General features: G+C 33.5%; 1 protein-coding gene, 1 long non-coding RNA gene and 1 other non-coding gene across 4 annotated transcripts; all 3 read left to right on the top strand.

Annotated features, from left to right (window-relative positions):
* Positions 1 to 507: 507 nt before the first annotated feature.
* On the top strand, positions 508 to 4,511 carry LOC129314537 (uncharacterized). 2 transcript variants are annotated; one of them, XR_008594152.1, is made up of 4 exons: positions 508 to 865; positions 969 to 1,118; positions 1,448 to 3,536; positions 3,982 to 4,511. It is a non-coding gene; the product is annotated as an uncharacterized LOC129314537 (long non-coding RNA). The 2 variants fall into 2 exon arrangements; XR_008594151.1 differs by having other exon boundaries at positions 527 to 865; positions 3,420 to 3,536.
* LOC129314708 (small nucleolar RNA U3) lies at positions 617 to 837 on the top strand. Its single transcript, XR_008594219.1, has one exon. It is a non-coding gene; the product is annotated as a small nucleolar RNA U3 (small nucleolar RNA).
* A 7,010-nt stretch (positions 4,512 to 11,521) lies between the features above and the next one.
* LOC129314616 (coumaroyl-CoA:anthocyanidin 3-O-glucoside-6''-O-coumaroyltransferase 1-like) lies at positions 11,522 to 13,365 on the top strand. Its single transcript, XM_054958096.1, has one exon. The coding sequence runs from the start codon at positions 11,645 to 11,647 to the stop codon at positions 13,040 to 13,042; it is 1,398 nt and encodes a 465-aa protein (XP_054814071.1). The 5' UTR covers positions 11,522 to 11,644; the 3' UTR covers positions 13,043 to 13,365.
* Positions 13,366 to 19,567: the final 6,202 nt, after the last annotated feature.

The raw sequence follows: 19,567 nt of genomic DNA on the forward strand, positions 1-19,567 counted from the left end.
ACAAATGATACTTAATATAATCCAATCCCTTTGAAAAACTCCGTTGTTTCATCATCAAATGTTCTTAAACTAGTTGTTTTCTTTTTATATATATCTTGTATAGCTCTAATATAAGAAACTTGAACTCATTTTTTTTCCAAAGCTTTCCAAAGAAATTTTTTTAATATATGGTCATGAACTTTTTTTTAAAACAATAAAAATCATGTGTAAATCTTTAGTTTCATATTGATACTTTTTCATTAATCTTCTTATTAGATAAATTGCTTCTATGCTCACCTTATTTAGCATGAAACCAAATTAATTTTTAAAAATATCAGTTTTCAATCTCAATCTATATTTAATAATTTTTTTATAATTTTATTATATGACTTATAAATTTAATTTTTATATAGTCAGTGCGATTGTTAATCCCTCCACCCTATCATGTCATGTGGGAGATTTATTGAGTCGGTAAATTTGTTACACTTGGTGAGCCACATCATGCACTTGAAAATGGCTTCTGAAGTTACAAAGTCTATTAGACGGAGATCAAGAAACTCTTGAACGGTGAAACCCCACATCGTCTGTGAACGATGAAGACCAGACGATAAAAGGGACGGAGTACATTCTTCAGAGTACGACCTTACTTGAACAGGATCTGTTCTATAGGCTCGTACTTCTGTGTCCTTAAGTATAAAGGAGACAAGAACCACAACTTGGATGATGACTGAAGATCGCGTGACCAGAGCGTGAGTACTGGTCGGCTGCTCCAAACTTGTTTGGCTCAGCTTGGCCGCAGAGGATCGTTCCCGTGGGGCTACCCCCCATGGGATGGTCGCGTGATTGTCTTGACAGGTTCTCAAATGTTTTTATTACGGACCACCGCGTAAGATTTTCTCATCTCTGTTTCTTCTTTCGTTTTTTTTTTTTGGCTTCTGTTTGATTGCGATATTTCAGTTGAAAAACCATTGATGTCGACCTCTATTAAGGTGCTTATCAAATCTCAGCCTCCGGTGAGCGCCGGAGATCGACGGCGATGACCACCCTCAAGGACCAGTGACGGTGGCTACGAAAGGTGCTTGAGAGGAGATTGCTTCGAATGGAGCGAGGGGGGTTATAGTTGAAGAGATATATCTCAGGTTTAATTTCTCATCTAACTTACGCGGGTTAATTATAATCATCAAATCGCATAGACAAATAGCACTTCACATCTGTTCTATTTATTGTGCATTTGGGGAAAAATATTGAAAGAAATAAAACAAAATCGTGTATTTGGATAAACATAATCATTTGAAGACCGAATCAACCTGTCAAAGTCAGTTGTAGCTTAGCTGCTATTCCACAACTTAGTTTATAGGCTATGGAAACTTCTAGATTGTCAAGTCCCTTGTTAACTACACTAATTGATTAGTGTAAGAGAGAGAGGCCTTAGATTTGCCTCGAATGAGAGTTAACCTACTGATTGTAGGTGTAGAAGATAGTGGCAAAACACAATGCTAATGGAATTTTTCTCTGATGGGGCATTCACGGTAAAATCATCCTATGAACTGCTAAAGCATGAAGAGGAGAATTATGGCATCTAGTGTGGATATGTCCAGGAGATCAACGTGTTAAAAAGGGAAACTTCTAAGTTCTAGCCAACAGTGAATGGAAAAGGAGGAGACAAATGATTATGACAGATGAATGGATGATTGAGTGGGTGGCCTCTGTAATTATGGAAGTGAAGATATAGATTATTGTATCAAGAGGATGCCCACGCAAAAGGGATCTGGAGGTAGAATTGAAAATTTCTTTAGAACCATGGAATTAATGGTTTATCAATAATTTAAAGACGAGGCATGCACGCTGATAGAAATGAGGGTGAAGCTTGCAAAGTTAAATTCTGGTATTGCCTGTTGGAAACTCTGGGAATTCAAAACATGACATAGAGATAGTTTGCAAATACAAATGATGGTAGTGATGAACATGGTGGTTTTATTAGCCTAAGGTGTAAAATTTCATGCTGACTTCTGCTTCTCTGGCACTTGTACTTAATAATTTAAGTTAAAGGTTTAGTATTCAATTTTCATATTGTACCCTAACAGGAATAGTGTCTTATTGTCTGAGAGCTTAATAAAATTGAGTGTGACTTATATGAGATGGAGATATCTTTTGACTAATAATGCAGTGAATCATTTTCTTTAAGGAAAAGTGAGATTCTGCACATCATATCAGCAATTTCCTAACTGTAGAAGCAGACACAAGCAAAAAGGGGCAAAAAGCAAAAAGTCTAACGTGATGAATTCGGCCATCACTGCCATTATTTTATATATTTTAGCTGAAAAGGTCTAAAATATTCTATTTAAATGTTATTTTTGCTCATTCTGAGATCTCTACATAAGTTTTCGTAGTCATTATAATCAATGAAATGGAATATATATCAAAACAACCTATAATTGTATATTTAGGTCGAAATAGGAGAAAACTAATAAACCAAATGATCAAATCAATCTACACTCTCAACGGAAGGAAAAGTGAAGTTTCATTATGCAGAGTTTGGAATGTCCTCTACAATGAGATTGTGACTGCTGTAGATATATTAGACAGTGTTGTATTTTCTTCTTAGATGGACTGAAATTTAATCAGTTTAAATTTTTAATGTGTATCATTCACTATTTAAAAATTTCAGAACCACTCCTAAGATTTCGTGGAGCAGCATCCAAATTATTATGGCTTTTATCTGGAAGAACCTTCCATGTTCTCCGTCTTTATTTTTCCTCTTCTTTTGCATTTATCAAAATCAAATAATAACTGGAAATTCTGTAGTTCCCTTAGAGGCGAATGTCACACTAACATTAATCCTTTGTGTATGTGGGTCCTATACATATTCATCATCGATACTTTGCAAGTTTCTATGCTTCACAGGTGTCCACCTTATTAAGTTATTTGTTTTAGCATGGCTTGAAGCATGCTTTGCAAATTTGGAAAAACTCCTTTTTGATTTACTTCTTATAGTATTTGTACAGAAAAAATAAATCAAGGCTCAGTTGCAAGTTTTGCTGTGGTTTGGTGTATTAGTTTCGATCAAAATACATTATCTTCAAGGTTTCAATGAATTTTGAGATGGGATCTTTCTGGTGGTTGCCATTTATGCAGTTTCTGCTTGATCTACATAGGGCGATCAAGCAGCTTTGTTACAGTTTTAATTCCTTTTCCTTTCGTTTTCTCTTTTTTTGTACATTTTTAATTTTTTGTTGGGGGATTCTTCTGATTTACGGTACTTTTCTGCATTGGATTCTTTTACCAGTAAGGAAATATCTAACTGTTGATCGATTTCCACAATAAAAGAATTTCTTGAGTATGATCTCTTGTGTATGCGGAAATATACTTCATGTAATTTTTCATTTTTCTTTTGACACCACAACCATGTTCTATTATATATGTGGAAATTGTTTTTTCAGACTGTTTTCTTCATCTTGTTTGCATTATCTGGTGGCATTGTTGGTGATTGTGATTTGAGTTCTTCCATTTGCTGGACCTCTTCTCGTCGTACACTGGGTAACAACCTAGTTGCCAAGGTATTTGAGAAAGTTGATTGGGTCTAAAATGTACCTTGCACTTAAAAGCATTCTGAATGTTTTTGTTTAGCGATTAGTCATTGAAAAAAATTGATTTCAATTTTGCTTTTCTTTTCCTTCTTTTGGCCAAAAAAATTATTTTTCTTTTCTGATGTATGGAAATTTGCTTACAAGAGATGAAAGGGCAAAGAAACGAGGATGATAATAAATTCTTGAAACGAAGCACAACATTTAAGAGCAAAACAGTATCGAACTAGAGCTCCTGTGACTCAATAAAGTTATTGAACCCTTTAAGCTTGCGTGACAAGGAAAAGCCTAAGCAGTTTTGCACTTCCAAGTTATATTTCGGTGCTGACAAATACTGATAATGATTTTTTTTTTATTCTAAATCCAGTCTGTCTTTTTGAAAAGTCACCTCAAGAGTCTGCTACCTCCAATTTTGCAGGGCACATGTCCAGCTTGCAGAACGCAATTCGCTGGCTACAAGAACCGAATAATTAGATGTACAAGCTATGGCAACCCAAAGGAGATTTCTTCTTTAAGGAAGGAAGAAGAACATCCTCTTCTAAATCAGATCCTGATATAATTGATGTTGACTTTGAGGAGAATTGAAGAGATGCATGGTCAGCATTTATGATGATTCTGGACTTCACAGTGGAAAGATACAGCAAATTGACTACACAGTGCTCCTGTTTGTTTATTTGTAGTGTACTTGATTCTGTTAGATTGAGTTTTGGTTCTTTACACAGTGCCTTAAGTGCTTAGTGGGTTTGTTCATGGACTTGTAAAATCTTTATTGATACTACGAGTCTATTGATTAGATGAGAGAGAGAAATGCAAATTGATGTGAATCATATTTTACATGCCTTGTTGCAACCTTGAATGTATAGAAATAATCTGTTGCCCTCAAATGTTTTGTCATTTTTCTTTAAATTTCAATCGGAATGGTGTTGTTAACGTTCTTAGAAGGAGAAACCCGGCGTAGAATGTGTTTTATGCATTATGATGAATGTAAAATTAATAAAAAAATGATTTTGTTAGTTTCATTGAGATAATTAATTCATGACTCCTTTTACCAACCTTATTTGCCTGCTTTGTGAATTTATTCTTAAATGCCAATATTTTTTTATTAGCTTAAGAAAAATAATTAGTACTGCTTCGAATTCGATGTCTCAAACAAACAATTAAAGGAAAGTAATTTATGAGATTAGGATAATGAGCAAGATTAATGAAGATGCATTATTTATTTATTATTTAACATATCAAATTTTATATTATATGCATTTTTCAAACATTTCAAATATATTGCATGTGTAATAAAAATTACATATCATACAATCAATTTCTTTTTTGTAATTATATCTATAGAAGTACCTTTTATTATATATTATTTAAATAACTTTAAATTTATTAAACTGACTTTAAAAAAATATCTAAACAAAAATTTTATTATAATAACTTATTTTTATAAAATAAACTTTCAGAGCAAACAAAAAAAATCAGAGAGGCCCTAAGTAAAAGAAAACACGAGAAAGATCGGGGGAATGGAACCACTGGAACTTAGAAGATCATCAAAAAGCTACACCAAACTCAAAGGCAAACACCTTTGGGTTTAGTGGCCTACGTTGTCTCTTTCTACATTAGATTCTGGGTTCGATCCTCGACTCTCCAGGCATAATGCTTGCCCTTTAATTTGATTTTTTTTTTAAAAGGCAATGCCACGTTGGAAAATTATTTTCCAAGGTTTTAAAAATTGAATCGACTGATTGAACAAAAAAACCAGCTCTTGATCCAGTTTAGCTAACTCCTAAGAACCGGTTATTAGGGAATTGATAAAATCGGATAAAAACTGAACTAATTTTCATGAGAAAATCAGACAAAATTAAAAAAAAATCAGAATTAAAATTAAAATACTGAAAGCTTTGGACTATAAGCTATAAGTTTTGCAAACATAAGCTCAGCCTCTCCCATGACACCCATGTTCTACTTCTACCCTAAGATATGCACGCTTTTTTTTTTCCTTTCCACACAATCGATGTGGAACTTAAATAACTAGTATGCATGTACAATATGCTCCCTTTTTTTGTTTTCCCCTCTTTTTTCTTTTGATTTTGGTTGATTTTTTTTTTGCATATATCTTGTTTTTTTTAATGTAGGCACATGATTTTAATCTTTATACTTTTTATTATTAATGCATATTTTTTTTAAATCTGACCTTTTTAATTTAGCTTAAACATGCCTTCAAAAAATGTCTATTTTATCATTCTATCAACATCTTTTTTGATATTTAAATGAAAAGCTTCACTTATAATTAATATTAATTATATATTTATCAATAATAAATTATATTACCAAGCATCTATAATGTATTTTTGAAAAAAATACATATTTAAATGTATTTTTTATTTAATTATGATACATAAATTAAAAATATATTAATTTAATGTCAATCGGTTCGACTCTGGTTAGACCATGGTTTGACTAATGAACCGTGAATAAGTGCCTCATGATTCAATGACAGATCTAATTTTTAAAACTTTAGTATTTTCTTATTAGGAGTTAGCTGGGGTAGTACTTGAGTAGAATTTATAAGTGGCTGAGTAGTAATTTTTGTAAAAATCACAACGTTGGCCCAAAACATATATAATTTATTTTTCCAAATTATTTAATAATTAATATTTAATTTTTTGGTTTGACCGGTTCTTAGCAAAACTTGCTTTAGGGTGTGTTTGGTTAGAGGGGAGGGGGCTCCTTTGGTTAGGAGGAGGGAAGGAAAAATTTTTAAAATTTTCCCTCCCCTTCCCTCCAAAGCCTTCCCTCCAAATTGGGGAGGAGCTCCCCTCTCCTCCCCTTCTCTCCTCTCCCCTTACCTCCCTTCCCTTTCCCTTAAACTAAATATATCTTTAGGAGTTAATTCAGATTGGACATGTAGTTGGTTCACGGTTAGGTTGGTTTTTAAACATTGACTAGCATAGGCCCAATTGGAAGGAATGAAAAGAAGAAAAAGAACAATAATAAAAAGCAGAACCAGTTGAGTTTTTAAGGGATAAAATTATGAGCTTAAATATTGAATACATGCATTAGTTTTTCTTCAATTCTTTTTTCTTTCTCTGCCAACAATCAAATATTTGCAATTTCATTCTCTATCATGTGTGTAAAGTTGAGATAAACCGGCTTTGCTCCTTGAAGAAAAGATGCCAACATGATATATTGTGACCAAATAAAATGAAGAAATAGGGTGCAGCATCGTTATTTATCGAATCATCTATTTTATCTTTTATTGACATAAAAGAAAAAATATTGTTGCTTGATCTAATATTTTTTTTCAAAAAAATTATTAAATTCAATTGATTTCTTGTCAATGAATAACTTTCAATTAAGAAAATTGCAATATTTCACCATTTCTAATATCTATTAAGACAATTATCTTTATTTTGACGTAAGAATTCATGAATATAGAGAATTTAAATTAGATTGTTTATATATTTATCATATTTCCATTAATTAGATCACCATCATATTACTGTATTACTTACTTCCTCCGTTCAAAAAATATAAATTATTTTTAATTGAATCTCACCCTTCAATAAAATAGTTATCTATTTTTAAATTAACCCTATCTTTTCATATTTATCCTTATTAAATACCTTACAATAAATATAAAGTCATTATCAATAGGAGAAATTTTAAAAAAAAGTAATAACTATATTTCAAAAGATTAAAAATGCCTTACATTTTTTAATATTTAACTTTTCAAAAAATACTTTATATTTTTAAATGGAAGGAGTAAATTAAATTGCTCATACGTTTTGTGGGAGAAAAAAATGCTCCTACTTGAAACCACAAGCCTAGCTAACTATTTAAGGAATATTCCTATGACAAAACCTGTTTTTTTTTTTTTACAATTAATATCTGTGAAATTTTTCAAATGAAAGTCTACATTGATAACGAATTATTTAACAACTAGAGATGAACAAACCGAATACAACAAAAGAAATGTTGTAGGGGAAACTAAGATGAAAAAATTATTTAATGAATTGGCGAATACATTGATAATGAATTATTTAACAACTAAAAATGAACAAACTAAATATGAGTATGTTTGTATTAAAAAATTTACAATTAAAATTAAAAAATTAAATTTTAAAAAAAAGTTAATTAATGTAATGCGATTTATATTTAGATATTTTTTTAAAATTCAATCAAATAAATTAAAATTTATTTAAGTAATTTAATTTAAAAGCTAGTTGAAATTTTTAATGATCAAAATAAATATAAATTTTTTATATATTTTTTATCTAACTAATAAATAAAAAATATTAAATTTAAAAGTATAATTAATAAGTAAAATAATTTAAATATTCAATCATTAATTATGAGGCAGAGTAAAATAAATTTTTAATTATCAAAAATCATCAAATCCACTAATTTGCCACTAATGGACATTGATTCAATGTTGTAAGCTCACATGAATTTAACACATGGCACTGTTTCGCCTGACTCTCCTTGCCATTGTCTTTTTTTCCTCCTCCTCCTCCACTGATAAAACAATCCCACTCCTTCACTCTCTTTCCTCACCATCATATATTCTTCTCTCTCTCCTCATCATTTTGAGTTCAGTTCCACCAGGCAATGCTTATACTAGTCAAGCATCTCTCTCCTCCCTCTCCCTTGTCTCTAGTGTGTCTTCTCTTTCATTCTCTCGCTCCCTCTCCTCACCGTCTGTGAATATTGGGAGCTCAACACATGGTGCTGGACAGTGTCGCCATCGTCAATAGAAGCAATGGTGAGAGAGCCAGATAGCTAGCAAGTGACAATCTCCACAAGTTTAACATTGTCAGCTCCCATGCATATGATGGAGGTTCACCGGAACACCCTGCCGTCAACTCTCAGTTTACTCGTGTATGGAACTTGGCAGGAAGAGCTCTTGAGATCTGTTTTAAGAGCTCAAAAACAGGGGCAGGAAGTGTGCTCAAGCTCATGACATCGTGGTTGTTCGAAGCAGCAGTAGGAGCAACCTCTCTTAGCCATGAAAGTTGAACTCAAATATCTCATCATATCCATACTCGATGACCCAAGTGTTAGCGGAGTTATGAGAGAAGCTAGTTTTTCTAGTCCGTGAAAGCCATGGAGGGTCAGGATGAAGAAGCAGATGAGGATGATGATGGACCAGATCTGAAAGTGTAGAGCTGCACGGGAAGAAAGCAGAGCTCGTGTTAGATAAATGAAAAGAGAGAGAAAGCATAAAAAATTAAAAGCCAATTAATACTCCCAACGGCCAAACGTTATCGCTGAGGGAAAAAAAGCAAGGTGTGATGGCTTCTCAAAAAACGCTCATTTAACCCTAACTTAGGTTCAAAATAATTATTTTTAGGCTTTTTATATCCTAACCTCAGTTTGACCTATTCTAATGAGGTTAAAAGTTAATCCAAACATGTACTACATCCAGATTGCGTTAGCTACTCTAATTGATTAGTGTAAGAGAGTGAGACTCTAGATTTGATTCCAACGAGAGTTAACCTTCACGTTGTAGGGGTCAAACCACCAGTAGAAGATAGTGGCAAAGCACAATGCTAATGGAATTTTTCTCTGATGAACTGCCAAAGCATGAAGAGAAGAAGATAATATGGCTTCTAGTGTGGAGATGTCCAGGAGCTCAGATGATAAAAAGAAAAACTTCCAAGTTCTAACCAACAGTGAATGGAAAAGGAGGAGGCAAATGATTATGACTTATGAATGGATGATTGAGTGGATAGTTTCTGTAATTTTTGAAGTGAATATATAGATTATTGTATAAAGAAGATGCCCATAATGCACAAGGGATCTGCAGGTAGAATGAAAAATTTCTTTAGCGCCGTGGAATTAGTGGTTTATCAATAATTTAAAGGCAAGGCATGCTTACGCTATTATAAATAACGGTGAAGCTTGCAAAGTTAAATTCTGGTATTGCCTGTTGGAAACTGGGAATTTAAAATATGACACAGGGATGGTATGCGAACACAAATGATAGAGATGGACATGGTAGTTTATTCGCCAAAGGTGTAAAATTTCATGCTTGTTTTTGCTTCTCTGGTACTTATTAATATTTTAAGTTAAAGGTTTAGTATTCAATTTTCATAGTGTACCCTAACAGGAATAATGTCTTATTGTTTGAGAGCTAAATAAAATTGAGTGTGCCGTATATAAGATGGAGATATCTTTAGACTAATAATTCAGTAAATAATTTTCTTTAATGAAAATTGAGATTTTGCACATCATATCAGCAATTTCCTAACTGTTGAAACCGACACAAGTGAAAAGGGGGCAAAAAAAAAAAATGAAAGTCTAACACGATGAATTCGGCTGTTACTGCCATAGTTATATATGTTTTAGCTTAAAAGGTCTAAAGTGTTCTATTTAAATGTTATTTTTTGTCGTTCAAAGGTATCTACCTAATTTTTTGTAGTCATTATAATCAATGACATGAAATATATATATATATATATATATCAAAACGACCAAATATAATAGAAGAATGTAATTGTATATATTTAGGTTAAAATAAGAGAAAACTAATTAACCAACTGATCAAATCAATATACACTCTCAAGGGAAGGAAAAGTGAAGTTTCATTATGCAGAGTTTGGAAGGTCTTCTACGATGAGATTGTGACTGCTGTAGATATATTGGACAGTGTTGTATCTTCTTCTTCTTCTTCTTCTTCTTCTCTCTCTCTCTCTCTCTCTCTCTCTCTAATCAGCAGTTCAGCACAGACTATGGGAAATCGTAGATGGACTAGAATTAGCATGGCGTCCTGGTTAAAGGCAAATTAAGTTGGAAGTACGTTAGCTGTCCAACTAAAGATCCAAATGAATAAGAAAAAGTGTGGCTGTTAAATTAAGACTTGTATGTAAAATTCTCGAAGTACTCCAGAGGAACTGGACATTAGACATTAGACATGCTCATTACAATATGAATTGACTTTATGGTTACATAATGTTTATTGGCGCCTATCTGATATGGAGGATTTAGAACTGCATTGCACTAGTCGGGAAGTACTCATTTCTGCAGATATTATGGCAAGAAATGCTCACTATGGACTTTCTGGTCTTATTATTCATGATAATGTAATTGATATCTGTAGCGATCAATATGCTCGAGATACATCTCTAGTTTAGTTTCCCTGACTTTCAAGCCTGGGCTTGCCGTTTGTGATTAAAAAAAAAGAGAGAGAGAGAACAGTGTTCATCATTTTGATTCTTATTGAGTTGGATTCTCAATATTTGAATGATATGATGAAGCCCAAATTGACGGTCATGCATCCTTCTATGTGTGCTAATAATGCTCTTATAATATGGGTTCAAGAGCTTGAAGGTCCGACAATGGTGTCTACTAGCAATGGAATTTTGATTCTTCTAGTTTTATGGGGGGTACAATCTTTAGGTTATATTTTTTTTTTTTTTCCATGAAAGAAAGCTGCTTCTTGGTGGATAATCTGAGTTCTGCGTGGTGGCCAACGGTGGCTGCTGCTAATGAGTTCCAAGCGGCCAATTGTGGTTAATTGGTTATGGATGGTGTTATATTATCTGGCAATTATTCTCGGGATCGGAGAGATTTGTTTTTTAATTGACAAGGGCACTTGAGCCTTTTCATAATATAAATAAATATTAATATTAAAAATTAAATTAAAAATTCATAGTTATACCAAATATATTTTTAAAATTCAAATCTATCTCCATTTTTACAACCATGTTCTACTATGTCCATTTCCTGCAAAATTATTTTCATGAACCAAACAGGCCCTTCGCATTTATAATTTTTTTGAACGGCTGAAAGTCCACAGTGGTTTAAAAACATCCACGTCCACGCCACTCCGGTTGACTGGAGATCTAATAAAATAATAAAATCCAGTGTTAATTTTTTTGTAAAAAATCCATGTGTGGAACTGAAAGTCCAAGACCAATCTAGTGGATGAAAGAGACAATTATATATTATTATATTTATATTAGAACTTTGAATCTATTCTATCATCTTCGGCAACTGGGCTCCAATCTGAACTCTTCATTCATCATTGAACCTTGCTTAACTTGGGAGTGGGACTCTGCCAACACAAGAACCGTGTTTTCCTCATGGCAATAGTCAAGATCCTGGAACAGTGTCAAGTTTCAGCTCCCCAAGGTTCAGTTCCTTCTTCCACTCTTCCTCTTACTTTCTGGGACATGCCATGGCTTCAAGTTTGGTGCCCTGTTCAACGTCTCTTCTTCTTCGACTTCCCACATCCCACCAACCATTTCCTCCATACCCTCCTTCCCATCCTCAAGCACTCTCTCTCACTCTCTCTCCAACACTTCTTCCCCTTCGCCTCCAACCTCGTTCTCCCTCCTGACCCTCTTCATCTCCATCCTTACCTCCTCTACCGCGACGGCGACTCTCTCCCCTTCACCGTCGCCGAGTCCTCCGCCGATTTCTCCGGCCTTGTATCTGACTCCCCTACAGATCTTGCTGACTTACACCATCTCGTTCCCATGTTGCCCTCACCATCTACCTTAGAAGACGGCACGCGTTTGATTCCTCTCATGACAATTCAGGTCACGGTTCTAACCAACTCTGGGCTGGCCATCTGCATCGCTTTTGCCCACGTAGCCGGGGACGGCAGAGCGTTTCACCATTTCATGAAGTTTTGGGCCGCTGTTTGCAGGGCGAGGGGGAATTTGGGCTCCCTTCCGGCAGGCTCTCCGCCTCTGCCGTGCCATAGCAGGGATATCATTGAAGATCCTAAAGGGCTTAAGCTCGTCTACTTGAAGGAGCTGCCGAAGATAGAGTTGAAATCCATGGAATTTGCACCCTTCGTCAGTGATGTTTCCTCCGACAAGGTTCGGGCCACGTTTGTATTGAAGCGGGACCAGGTTGATCAGATAAAGAGATGGGTTTCGATCAGATGCATCGGCGACGGTACAGGGACGACTCATATATCAACCTTTGTGTTGACTTGTTCTTTGATGTGGGTCTGTATGATCAAATCAGAAGAATCCCACGATCAAAGACTTGATGAACCATGCAAATTGATTTTTCTAGCAGATTGCAGAAACCATCCAGACTTCACAATACCTTCTGCGTACTTTGGAAGTTGCCTGACTATTCCAATTGTGGTTCTGGAGAGGGGTCGGTTAGTGGGCGAAAATGGGTTTGTCGAGGCAGTGAACGCTATCGAAAGCCGAGTGAGAGAAAGAAAGAGTGACCCTTTAACAGGAGCAGAAAAAATCATGTCAGACTTGAGAAATCTTTCCAAGTCTGAGCAACCTGCGTTGACAATTGCAGGCTCCCCGAGATTGGGAGCGTACGAGACCGATTTTGGGTGGGGGAAGCCCAGGAAGAGTGAAGTTGTTCATATTGAATTCTTTGGATGCATTTCTCTACCTGATAGTAGGCAGAGTGAGGTTGCAATTGAAATTGGGGTCGCACTTAGAAGGACTCGAATGAGTAGTTTCGCAGACAATTTGGAAAAGCAGCTTAGAAATATTAATTAATGTAGCTTGTGACTGAACCATTCAATTTGATTGGACATCGATACGCTTCATCTGTCTTTTCAAGTTCAACCATTACGATAAGGCAGAAGCATCCATCAGATCGAAATAATGGGAGGGCCTAAGTGGTACCGTTGTCCGTTGGTCAGACAGCGAACCTCTTATGGCTTTATTGTACTATGTTTGTTTTAAACAGTTTAACTAGCGAATAAATCTGTACAACCATTCCACGTAGTCCAAGTATGTTGTTTTCTTGACGTGGTTCAATCCCCGGGGGGATGACATGTGCTTGCTTTGTTTTTTCTTGCTTTGTTTTTTTTTTTTTATTTGGGGAATAAGAAAGGTCACAGATAATACCGTGCAAATAACATCAATCAAGTGTGATTCGTCTAAAACATGTGCTTGCTTTTAATTCGATGTTATGGTGGGTGAGTGAGAGAGAGAGAGAGAGAGAACTAAATAACTAACTGATCAAATCAATCTGCATTCTTAAGGGAAGGAAAAGTGAAGTTTCATTAAGCAGAGTTTTGAAGTTTCAAATTAAACAGGCACAATTACATCAGTGACAGTGTTGTATCATGTTCTTCTTCTTCTTGTTTTGTTTTTTCCTATTCTTTCTTCTCTCTCTCTCTAATTACCATAGGCTATGGGAAAGCTTTGATGGACTGGAATTAGCATGGTGTCTTGGCTTAAGGCAAATTCAGTTGGACTTGGAAATACCTTATCTGTCCAACACAAGATACAAATGAAGCAGAGCACATGTGGCTATTAAATCAAGACTTGTATGTAAAATTATCATAGTACTCCGGAGGAACTGGATATATATTACATACTAAACATGCTTATGGCAGGACTAACAGATGTATTGACTTTATGGTTACATCTGCATTATGATCAGAAGTGTGTTCATTATTTCGATAATTACCGAGTGGGATTCTCAATATTTGAATGATGATGTCCAAAGGGTCATGCATGTATCCTTGCGTGTGTTCTAATAATGTTCTTACTGAAAGACCTATTCCTAAAAGACTTATCGCTAATTTGTAATTGAGTAATGCTTATTTACTTAGCCTATCCAAGTTTTCACCTTAATTGAGTAACTCTTTCATAAATTCTGAGTTTTTGATGTTCCAGACTTGTCATAACTCTCATACTCGAGTATGCTTTGTTAAAGTGAGTAATGAGTCTCCTCTTTGTTTTTTGTATTCTCTTGCTTTTACTCCAGCAATTGCTTCATACACACACACACAGTCAAATAATTTCTTCTTACTCCAGTTTGCTCACTTCAAGAGTTCAACCAGTCAAGTAAGGATATATCTCGGATTATTGATACATTTTATCCACTCATTTAGGACCCATTTTATAAGTTATATTTTCCTTTTTGGTGCATTCATATTCTTAAAAGCAAAAAAATTGTCTAAAGGACAAAGTTGTGCATTAAGAATATTTCGGTCCAAAAAAATAAACTTTTGAAAAAAAATATAAAAAAATTAGCAAAATGTATTTTTAGTGCAGAAGAAGAGTGGTCAAATTAGATTTTATAAATTCATTTTAGTTTAAGAGTAATTAAATAAAAAGTCAACATTTTCTCAATGTTAGTTTGACCTAGTTTTGGGTTTGCATTTGTGTGAAAATTTTTATATAATTTTGTGCACCCAAGAACTTGAATATTTTAATAACTTCTCCCTCCTAAATATAAATTTAATTCAGTGCTTTAATTAAATTTTATGATATCACATGTTATTTAATTGAATTATGTTTTTATGTGATATAAATAACATGCGACTTGTGCATCAATTGAGCAAATTAAGTCAAAGTTTCATGAGGTCAAGGGCTGATGCAGTTGGACACTTTTTCTCTTAATTGAGTGGACTAGATCAACTTAAAATGTTAGTTTTATTAAAATGTGTATGCATGTATAATTTATTAAGAATAAATTCATATCTATCACCCTTCCAATGTTGATAATTTAAAGTCTAAAAATATAAATTTAGAGACATATTGAATTTATCATATCATAAAATGAATTTTATGAAAAAAATTAAAAAATGATAATATTCATGGAAAGATATATGTATCGTAGTTCACCTCTCAATTCATATGTGAATATTATCAAGTCTAATTTACGAGTGGTTTTTCCAAAACTATTTTCTACGTTGACTTTGTTCTTACTCTTCCACATAATTCATTTCTTTTTATTTAAAAATGCAATTTTATGATATTTAAAAGATAACTTTTTTGGAAATAAATTTTGCTGCATATATTTAAAAGACATTATAAAAGAATTTTATTTAATTAGTTAGTATTAACCTATATAATTACAATATTCACCCCTTCTAAAGTTCTAATATATAAAGAAAATTATATTTATTTTGATGTAAGAATACATGAGTATAGAGGATTTAAATTAGAGTATTTATCATACCCAAAAAAAATGTGAATATTGATATATTAATCATATTTCCATAAATTAGGTGACCAGCATATTACCTTGTTACTCAAACTAAATCGCTCATACCTTTTGAGGTAAAGAAAAAAATGCTCCTCCTTGAAATCACAAACCTAGCTAGCTAATTAAGAAATAACCCAATGACAAAAATCTTTTCTAACAACAACTAATATCTGTGGAATTTTTCAAATGAAGGTCTACATTGACAGTAAATTACCTAGCCATCAAAGATGAACAAACCGAATACAGGTAAAGAAATGATGTAGAAAAAAGACTATGGTCCTGAAGCTAGAAATTGATTATTCAATAGCTCTGCTAAAGCAATTGCACACGGCCGAAACGTCACCGTTTACAGGCTCATGCCCCTTACTTTTGGGACAGGTGACCGAGTCTCTGCTCGGCATCAACCCTCAAATAGCTTCTTTCAAGAAATGTCCCGTTGTCTTGATGCCCCCTCTCAGGTTATAAGCTACAGCTACATAGCTCGGCGGATTCGCGTCAAAGTGATAGCCTTATATAAAATATATTACCGTAGAAATTACATGATGTGGGGCTTTCTGTGTTTCAAGGTCCCAAGAAACGACAAGGATGATCTGATGACCGAAGATCACTACCAGAGCGTGACTGCTGGCTGGCTGTACCAATCCGTCGGTCTCTGCTTTACCGTAACCGATCGTTCCCGTGGGGCTTGTCCTCGGGGGATGGTCTTGACAAGTTCACATTTTTTTTTTTTTAATATTCAGAAACGAGAGAAGGATTATGGACCATCGCGTCAGATTTTCTGTTTCTTCTTACTTCTTCTTCTTCTTCTTTTGTTCCGTTTCTCTGAGATATTTCAGTTTAAAAACCATTGACGTCAACGTCTCTGTACATGTGAAGGTGCTTGGCAGTGTCCGATGAGTGACGGAGGTCGACGGCGATGACCAGCCTCAAAGACCAAAGACAGTGGCTAGAAGGATACTTCAGAGGGAGGTTTTCACTTGTTGCTGAAGACATGTCTCAGGTTTAATTTATCATAGCCTATATGTTCTACTTAATACTTATTGTTGAAAGAAGGAAAATATAACTTCAGGTGTGTGGGAATAAATGGCCGTGAACTGAGAGCTCAAGTTTTTCTTTGGCTTGCAGTTAAAGAGAAATTTGTAAACAACAGTGAGAGGAAATGGAGGCAGATGACATAACAGATGGTGGAGCGTGTAGTTTCTGTAATTATGGGAATGAAGATATAGGAATCTGCAGGTGGGATAGAAAAGTTATGGACTGGTGCAAAAGTACGTCGTGTGTTAATTTTTTTTTTTTTTTTGGGGGGGGGCATGTATTCAAAAGAATACATTATATATTGATGATTTAAACCTCCAATCAACGCCCAACTACATGTTATTGTAAGGCAAAAGAGTTGAAGGTTGGCCAATTGGGTAAGACTTAATATCAACAGCTCATCAGTTAACAATTATGATGTTAATTCTTATGATAGCCTCATCTCAGACAACCAAGATAATTTGATTAAGGGCTTCTCAAAATACTTTAGCTACCACTCTGTTACCGTTGCAGAACTAATGAATATCCTTGAAGGAATCAAAATTTATTGGGATGACAAATTTGATTAAATTTGTATTTTAATTCTCTTAAAACTCTTACGCTCATTCAACATGAACTCTTTTATAGTCATTCCCTCATTTAAATCATTAGGAAAATCAGGGAATTCGTCATGAGAGACTAAATAATCACATTTAATCATGTCTTCAAAGAAAGCAAATAAATACGCTAATTGGCTTACACATCAATCTTCGTATGATAATTTAGATATAACGATTTTTGTTTTTCACTCAACGTGGGTATAGGAATTTTTTTGTACTCAAACATGACTTGATTTGTCATCATTTTACATGGATTTTCCTGTGGCCTTTTAGTTTTTGTTAAAAAAAATCTGGAGTTATCCTCTTGCTTGTAACCATTTTATCACCAAAGGGGACAAGAAGAAAAGAAAATTTCTCTCAATTGGAAGTAACTTGAAAGAATACTCAGAGTCAGAGGAATTTGGAGACTAGGCACTAGAATTGGTTATTGAGTGTTATGTTCATTATTTTGAATAACTATTGAGGGGGATTCTCAGTATTTAAAATGATGATGCCCGAAGGTGATCCTCATTTGTGTTGTAATAGTGTTCTTGATGAATTATAAATGAAGTTGCCCTTTTGACGTCTTTTTTTTGGGGTACCAAAACAAATTAGTTTTCTACATTACAATGAAAGGGTTTACAAAGAATAATTACCAAAAGAAAGAAAGAAAGAAAGAAAGAAAGAAAAGAACAGGAGGTTCCGAAAAAAAAAATATATAGTTAAGTTTCTAATATTTTTTTAAAAAAGTTGCAAATATCAAGTTAAATAAGTGAAAATTCAGAAATTCTAATTTTAAGTAAAAAATTTACGTTATAAGTATAGATCTTAATTACTAACGGGGTCTTGTCAACTTATCTTAAAAACTGTTTCATATTAATTTTTTTAACAAATTTCTATTAATAATTTAACAAGTAACCATTTATAAAATAACAAGTTCTCATTACTAATTTTAAAAATTTTTCTTAATAATTTGACAAATAAATTTTACCACAATAACAATTTTATATAAGCTTTTGGTAAACTTTTGGTGATAAAAATAAGTAAATATTTTGTAAAAATTAGTGTATATTAAATTCTTCAATAAGTTCTCAATTCTAATTTAATAAGTAATCATTTATGAATTGATAAGTAACCATTAAATTCTTGCAAGTATTTGTTTGGAAATTAAAAATAAAGTTGATAATATATATAAAGTTGTGTACTACATGACTAAGTACTGCTGGCTTTGTGGCAAGCAATTATTTTTGGTGACCATGGGATTATAGGTTCAAACCCTCCCTTAATCATATTGAAAATTTAATCCATCACCAATGGCAGACCTTTGGTAATTGGATATGTAATTAAAATTTATAATTCTTATTAATAGCATAACACCAATATAAATTTATAATTTTCATTCTACCTACGTCGTCAAGCACCTAGCTTTACTAGGGATAATAAGGTTATTTAAGTATGTTCTTTAATTTAATTTTGGGTGTGCAATGAAATTTTAAAGTTTTGGGAGGTTGACTGAAATTGTGTTGGGTCAAGGAGTTGACTAAAATTTCCTCAAAATAATATATTCCCTCCTTTTTAATTTGTAGGAGAAACTACCACTTTTTATTTATTTTTTTATATAAATAAAATCATATATTTCAATAAGCATTAATTACACATTTTTTAAATTATCCCTCATAATTTATATTAACGAGAAATAATTAATGCATGCTTATATTGATTAACGTAAGGCATTTTTGTCCAATTCTTTTATTTTTAGATATAATTATTATTATTAACCAACTTTCTTAAATTATGTGATATAATTTTTTTCTCTTATATATAAAAACAAAAGGAGTAACTGCTAGCAATTGCATACATAAGTTGGCGTACAGAAAATGATTGTCATTTTGTGATGATAGTCGTTTTAGTGGAAAGAAAACTGGAAAACGAAAATCACATACATGGGTTCTCAGTTCTGCAGCTTCGTGCCATGCATGGTTTCAATGCAAGACATACCTATTGGAAGCATATCTCTTCTGAGTATCACAGTAGCATCTGTTCACACTCTGACCCTGTAAAGGAATATAATGACTCATTTATGTGTTTTCAATTTTCAGACCATGTTGCTCCAGCAATCTGAAACTTGAGATTCCTTTTCTTATTTTGTAACTAGTGTGGGCTCCATGAGTTGTTGCTTGAGTACAAGAAATAAGATACTTCTTAGTTCACAATAATGTGTGACTTGTTAGAATTTTTACATTAAATATAGAATCCTTTTCTGAGACTGATATTTAGATCTGATTTTTCACATTAGAACTGGAAAAATTTGTGGCTAAATGAAGTCTGATGATTTTAAGCCATATCACGTAGAGAATCAATAGTTATTCATACAAATTAATGAGGCATGTATTTAGTTTACTACTTGTTGGTTTGGCTCGCCATATTGCTTTAAATCATGGCATCAATGTTTCAATAGATAAT

Source organism: Prosopis cineraria, unplaced genomic scaffold (genome assembly GCF_029017545.1).
Source record: "Prosopis cineraria cultivar Desert tree isolate PC_DT_omini unplaced genomic scaffold, ASM2901754v1 PC6, whole genome shotgun sequence".
Taxonomy (NCBI): domain Eukaryota; kingdom Viridiplantae; phylum Streptophyta; class Magnoliopsida; order Fabales; family Fabaceae; genus Prosopis; species Prosopis cineraria.

What these genes read in the sequence shown, in the direction of transcription:
- LOC129314616 (XM_054958096.1), top strand. Translation starts at nt 11,645, where the DNA reads ATGGCAATAGTCAAGATCCTGGAACAGTGTCAAGTTTCAGCTCCCCAA.